Consider the following 6630-nt stretch of genomic DNA (forward strand, 5'->3'; position numbering starts at 1 on the left):
TTTGAGAGTGTTTGATTCGGGGTCCTTTGCTCTATGTCTTTTCTTCCTTTTATACTTCCTGAATGATTTTTTCGTAATCAATTGTTTAAAAACTGCTTGATCGCTCTATAACTGACCACTTTCTTTGTAGTGGCCAACTTGTTATGGAACTGCCTTCTCTAACTACTGCCATTACTTTTTGTCGTTCAACCATCTTCAATTGAATTCCTTGAATCGTGGAACGTGATAGGACTATCCAATAATTGCTTCTTTAACTGCACTTTTGGGTAACCATAAAGAATGTTTGTTAAGATGCTGGACGACTCGAATGTTTGGGCGAGAGCAGGGTCACAGCTCTGGGCGATTGCATGGCAATTCATTCGCTCAAATCTTGGGCGACTTGCAACCTTGGACGATGGTGTTACCGCGTTCATGGGCTTCCCTATTTGGACCTTTATCCTGCATTGCCTGATTAGGTCGTTCTTTGGGTTATTTGATTTTGGAAATCTTCCAATTGGGCTTCATTCCTTGGGCTATTCGACTTGTACTGAACTTTTTGTGTGTCAACACTCTGTTTTTGGCATAAATAAATAAATATACAAAACTAGGAACTTAAATATTTTTTTTTTGAAAAGAATTTAGATGCAATTGCTTGCATCTCTTCAATTGGATCCCAGTATTACTTTTTTGTGCCTAAGGGAGGAAGGATTGAGGAGACTTCGAGAAATGCTTACGAAGTTCATTTTTTGGGAGTTGCAGTTTATAGCAAAAAAGGTCTGAGACTTATGTGGTTCTACAATTCTGCCAAGTTAAGATGCAACATTAAAAGTCAAATATTGAGGTTTAATTTGAAATTTAGTAAATTTATAAGGTAGAATCTGTGATTGCTTGAACTTATAACATGCATAAACGAATAGTAGATGATTATGTTGAATTAGATGAGCAAAACTTTTGCTTTTCACATATATTATGCTGTGAATTGATTGCAGAACGTTGTAGAGAGCCATGGAAGTACAGATGGTAGTCGCCCATTCACTCAGGCACTAACAACAATGGGTTCACGTAACTGGCATGACGTGGTATGGATGTTGATATTTCTGGCACATTTGATTTTGATAGGTTTTACTCTTGGGTATTTTGGACTCAAAAGGTTTAGGAAAGTTAGGCTAAATATTGGCATGTACAAAGTGGGTCTAACTGAAGATTTTTGGCCTTTGTATGCTGTCGCTGGCAGAGTTGGGACTCTTCTAGGGTGGACTTGGTTATTATGGTTTGGTTCACATGCAAATCAAGCGATGGAATTCTCGATGCACCTGTTGGCTACATATCTTGCTGTAATAAGGCGTGCTATGTTTTGGGGGTGAACAGTTATTCTGGGGTGCTGCATTTGGCATTGCTGCTGCATTTCAGTTCTTGTATGTCATATCAGTCATTGACAGGTAAACCACAGTGACCTCTCCGCGTTTTGACATTTTGGTGCATGTTTTGAGTTGAGTTTTAGGGTTATCGTTGTGCCACATTTTAGAATGTTTGAATTGAGGTCTTCATGTGGAGCAACACTCTGTAGTTCAATTAAGTTGTAGTACTATACATGCTTAAATAAATGCCTTACATATAGATTTCTGCACAGATTGTTGGACTATATTTTATGCTTGCATCCCAGGTTTTCTCTACTTCGTTATTTGACTAGGAAAATTTCAATTAGAATTGCATTTTGATTGGCTATAGAATGAAAGGGGATACGACGGATGCAAGAGATTTAAAAATTTCCAGCCCCTTAAGATTGTAGAAGAAATTGATAATTTTGGGAAAATAGTTGTTTTCACATGGGAATGGAGTGTGGAGATCATAAATATATGTTAAGGATATATTGGGAAAAAAATATCCAACTTTCAAGATATATTTTGGTTACTTACTCATTCTAGATTTTGATTTTCTATTACAGTCACGTTTCCCCATGTAATTCCCATGACATGCTTCTGTATATTCTTTATTGGATATTTTTTCTCATGACATCATGCTACTCTGTCTTCCTCTCTTTCTTTCTTCCTCCATGCACACACACACATATATTTTGTGCATTGGTTATTTGACCTTTTCTTATTCTATAGACTTCCGTTCACCACGCTGGTGCTAGAAAAAGCAGTGAAGATGGTATATGGGATATTCCTGAGATCATAAGAGCAGCATGCATAGTTATGCTTGTCATGCTCTTTTGATTAACATTAGGGTCCTTTGGGGTTGCTGGTGTTGTGGCTTCAAGTTTTGAAGATGGTGTGCTCTGGTGGCTTCTTATGGTGAGTTGGCAAGTTATTGATCGTATTTCATTTTCTTTAAAAAGAGTTGCAATGCTGATTCTGTAAACTATTCACCCAGCAACATAAGAAAATGTTGTTACTTGTATGTACAGGTATTGTCTGTGAGTTTGTTTTGGACTGGTACAGTTCTTTGCAGTACAAAGTCTATTGGTTGGATTGTTCTACTAATAATATATGTCCACATTTGTGATTTCTGTATGACTAACAAATCTTAGGGTTAATAACTAGATCATACTTATTTTATATATATTAGGGGATTGAGGTCAAAGATTGGGGGAAACAAGTGTTTGCTCTGTTATGTTGATTTTCTGTTTCATCTGGTAGAGTTTTTAGTTCGTTGATATAATAAGTTTGCTTATGTTCAGGTACTTTTTCTATATATACAGTGTTCATTCTCCCTCTTCATTCTTCCATAATATTAAGACTTTTTATGGAATATGAGATATGCTCTTTTACTTTGCTTGCTTCGACGGTGATTGATTGGGAAATATGTCTCCTACAGAGTGTATAATTCGTGCCTTTTTATGATGAATATCGAGTTAAACATGCAGAATTGAAACTGAAGAAAAAGTGAAATGAAAATGGATGTGAAATGAGTTTTAATGTTGTATATTGGTGAGAGCCTTGATTGGATTTGAAGTTAGAGGATTTTAATTTCCCCAACTTCTTTGGGAAGTTGTCTCTAGTGGTATTTTTGCATTGATCTGTCTGATGGTGAAAAAAGAAAGAAAGATAAAAGAATTAAGCCAAATGAACATAGCTCTTGACACAATGGATGACATAGCACTCACATCCGAGGTGGTGGGTCCCTATGAATAAAATAATCCGACCTCCCCCATGTGCGTGTCGTATGTCATCCCCGATGTCAACCTCTATGGTTGAGTAGCATGGTCCAACATAAAAACTCACAAGCTGATTGTGCTGACTTGTGCTTGCGTTCTAAATTTTGTTAATGTATCAATATTCTAAGTATGCTGAATCTTGTCCTCCATTTTAATTATGTTAAATGCTCAATTCGAACCTGTTGATGACTAAGATCTTACATTAGTTAAGCAAAATTTTTGTAGTTAAAATACAAGGCTTAAGTGACACCATCCACCATTAATATCTCAAGGAAAATTAAAATTCTTGTTGTCCAAAACATTCCGTTAGGCGCTTGCTATATATGGAAGACAAAAGATGCAAATATAATTGTATCTTTTGGTGCTTCTTAACATTGGTAATAAGATTTAGTTTTTTGTTGTTGTCTGTGGTGGTGGAATTTCATATATTTTGTGGAAGAATATTTAACTCGTAGAATAGGGAAAGAAAGAGCAGTTACTTCCAACATGCTAACTGCTAGAGCTACCGATTCATTCTTACGTCTTTTACTTAATTACACCAACTGTTAATAAACGAGACACGCTATTGCTTTATCTTTCCAGATTGCAGTTTACGGAAAAAGCTTTAATAACTCAGCAAAAGATGCCTGGGAGCTGTTCCAATCTACAGGAGTTGAAGCACTTGTTGCATATGACTGTTCAGGTGCTGTTCTACTGATGGACACATTCTTGGGTGGGCTGATTGCCAGGACTTGTGCAGGTGTTTGGTCTTGCATCATATGCTTCTAACACAGCATAAATGGTGGGATCTACTGCCATGTTGATGAGGATGATCTTGGTTAGTTTGTTTTATTTAAGCACCCCATCCCACACCAAGATTTTGAGGAGAAAGAAAGTTAATTGGAAAATGGTGATGGAAAAGAATTTAAATTCCAAGTGAAATTCTTTGAAACAAATGACTTTTCACAGTTCAACTATTTTATTCAATCAAAATGATGTACCTCACCAAACCCTTAATTTTTCATGACTGCACATCATTTTAGGAAAAGTTACTCGTGGGGACAACCACCTACACATAATTAGAGCCTAAAATGAAGCATCTGAGTATCTATCCTTTGATTTAGATGAAATATTGACCTAGTTAAAAGTATAGCTGGTTAAGTATCTTATCTTTTGTATTCTGAAAGTATAACTGATTGTTGCCGGCTGCAGGTCGGTTTTGGTGACTGTAGTTGTGGAAAGTGCAGTGAAGTCTATTTATCTCTGTTACGCGCAAGACCCTTTATTAAAAGGTTGAACCCCAACCTTAAGGGTCCCCCACCGCCCCTGTCCTGGAACATCGTGAGGGAGGTAAATCGCAGGTTATGCCTCCAAGGGTACAGGGCGCAAGACCCTTTATTAATACATAGGTGGGATGCACCGTTCTTTGAACAGATGTCGGAGAAACTACACCAGAGCCTTCAACATAGAAGTGCACGCTCAAGATTAGTATTAAGTCATAGAATAGATGAGCAAATACAAGAAACAATTGCTGTTTGAATACAAGAAGCATCAATAGCTGTTAAGTACAGTTAATTCCTATGAAATTTGAAATCCTCGTTTTCTTCTCTCAGATAACATATCGAAACATGTTTATGAAAGTGATTTTCTTGGGGAGAATTAGTTTGCAACTGGGTTCACACTTTTTATAGAAGAAAAGTGTCAAACTTATGGGATTCTACCACCCTGCCAAGTTAAGATGCAACATGAAAAGTTCAAAGATTGAGGTTGAATTGAAATTTAGTAAATTTATAAGGTAGAATCTATGATTGCTTGAACTTACGACATGCATAATCAAATTATGTACAGTTCGTCATTGACAAGTAAACCATCGTGTTACTTGTATTGTGAGTTTTTCTTGGTGTTAAGTACAGTTAATTCCTATGAAATTTGAAATCCTCGTTTTCTTCTCTCAGATAACATATCGAAACATGTTTATGAAAGTGATTTTCTTGGGGAGAATTAGTTTGCAACTGGGTTCACACTTTTTATAGAAGAAAAGTGTCAAACTTATGGGATTCTACCACCCTGCCAAGTTAAGATGCAACATGAAAAGTTCAAAGATTGAGGTTGAATTGAAATTTAGTAAATTTATAAGGTAGAATCTATGATTGCTTGAACTTACGACGTGCATAATCAAATTATGTACAGTTCGTCATTGACAAGTAAACCATCGTGTTACTTGTATTGTGAGTTTTTCTAGGACTGGTCAGTTATTTAATTGTCCTTGTAAATATGTTGCAGTGCTAATTAATTAACAAAACTTAATAAAAATATGTGCATTGAATTCATTCTAAACTCTTTATTGCATAATCAAATTAGAACATTCGAAACTATCTTATTAATCATCAGTAGTAATGATCAACAATCCAATACATATTTACAATATTTTCACATGTTTTAATGAAATAATCACATATCAAATAATCAATTCTTCTTCTCTATCTGCCTATATGTTCTCCCTTTCTCGTTCTTCTTCGTCCTTCCTGGAGCCATAGACAGAGAACAAGCCAGTTAATTATAACAGAAATAATTAAAAATGATCCGTAAACTGTGAAAAAAATTCACTTATTCAATAAAAAGCACATACTCGGTTTATTTCTTCTGCTCCGGACGATTTGAGGTATGAAAACACCAGTTCCATTGCCGGTTCTCCACAAGTTCAATATCCATGCAGGTGCTGCATAATCCTCCTTATTCCCTGACCAGTTATAAAAACAGGTAGGTGGCTTTACAGAAGAAGTCATAGGGATTGAACCGTGTTTTCGCGCCTCGTTCATGTTTGGACTACTTCTGTTTTCACGTAATTCTTCATCATCACTATCTTCTGCTGTTAATAGCATAACTTGTCTCCTAAGTTCACTGTAGAAAACGTCGTCATCTTCTTCATGTTCTTCTTCAAATTCATCGTATGAGAAAACGTTCTTTGCGTACATTTCTTGTTTAAGGTTGCGATGGAAATCCATTGAGGGAAATGCTTGAAATTTATGGTTTGAAAGGTTGTAACTTTTGGAATTTATATTTCAGAGCCTGATGGAAAATGTGCTTTGACTGTGGTCAAATTTCGAAGGCAGTGGAAGATGGACTTTTCAGTCGTCTGCAAGTGGACCAAATTCAAAGTATAGTTGTCACGTCACGTAATCTTTTTTCTTTAGGTTGAGTCGTTTGAGGGGTAACTCGTTGAAGTGAGAAAAGGTCTATTTGAAACCTTCCAAATGTTAATAAAATTCAAAATATTAGGATGCATTTGATTGTAAGTACGAAATTTATATAAAAAGATTTGCATGAAAATTATCAATTAAATATTTTTGATTGATTTAATTTTTCACTTAGAAAATATTATACTTGTCAATTTTTATCAATAGGTAGATGAGAGTGAGTAAATAGATGAGTAAGATAAAGTGAAATTCTTGAAAGATAAAATCCTTCTCCTCCTAATGAAAATATTTTCCTTAATTTTGACGAAAATAGGG

At 35.7% G+C, this 6630-nt stretch overlaps 2 protein-coding genes across 2 annotated transcripts; one reads left to right on the top strand and one right to left on the bottom strand.

Moving 5' to 3' along the window:
• Nucleotides 1-546: 546 nt before the first annotated feature.
• Nucleotides 547-4758, top strand: LOC111403277. Its single transcript, XM_023031711.1, has 6 exons — nt 547-753; nt 969-1058; nt 1214-1418; nt 2091-2276; nt 3722-3956; nt 4331-4758. Exons 1-4 carry the CDS (start codon nt 622-624, stop codon nt 2114-2116), a joined length of 453 nt encoding a protein of 150 aa, XP_022887479.1. The 5' UTR covers nt 547-621; the 3' UTR covers nt 2117-2276; nt 3722-3956; nt 4331-4758.
• Nucleotides 4759-5467: 709 nt separating this feature from the next.
• LOC111404879 lies at nt 5468-6420 on the bottom strand. Its single transcript, XM_023033611.1, has 2 exons — nt 5748-6420; nt 5468-5643 (listed from the first exon to the last, which is right to left on the bottom strand). The coding sequence occupies exons 1-2, from the start codon at nt 6121-6123 to the stop codon at nt 5585-5587; spliced, it is 435 nt and encodes a 144-aa protein (XP_022889379.1). The 5' UTR covers nt 6124-6420; the 3' UTR covers nt 5468-5584.
• Nucleotides 6421-6630: the final 210 nt, after the last annotated feature.

The sequence above is a fragment of the Olea europaea genome, chromosome 11, assembly GCF_002742605.1.
Source record: "Olea europaea var. sylvestris chromosome 11, O_europaea_v1, whole genome shotgun sequence".
Classification (NCBI taxonomy): Eukaryota; Viridiplantae; Streptophyta; class Magnoliopsida; order Lamiales; family Oleaceae; genus Olea; species Olea europaea.

What these genes read in the sequence shown, in the direction of transcription:
- LOC111403277 (XM_023031711.1), top strand. Translation starts at nt 622, where the DNA reads ATGCAATTGCTTGCATCTCTTCAATTGGATCCCAGTATTACTTTTTTG. An exon ending in TGCAGTTTATAGCAAAAAAG is followed by an intron (nt 754 to 968) that starts GTCTGAGACTTA and finishes AATTGATTGCAG; the next exon opens with AACGTTGTAGAGAGCCATGG. An exon ending in CACGTAACTGGCATGACGTG is followed by an intron (nt 1,059 to 1,213) that starts GTATGGATGTTG and finishes TGTCGCTGGCAG; the next exon opens with AGTTGGGACTCTTCTAGGGT.
- LOC111404879 (XM_023033611.1), bottom strand. Translation starts at nt 6,123, where the DNA reads ATGGATTTCCATCGCAACCTTAAACAAGAAATGTACGCAAAGAACGTT. An exon ending in GAGCAGAAGAAATAAACCGA is followed by an intron (nt 5,644 to 5,747) that starts GTATGTGCTTTT and finishes CTATGGCTCCAG; the next exon opens with GAAGGACGAAGAAGAACGAG.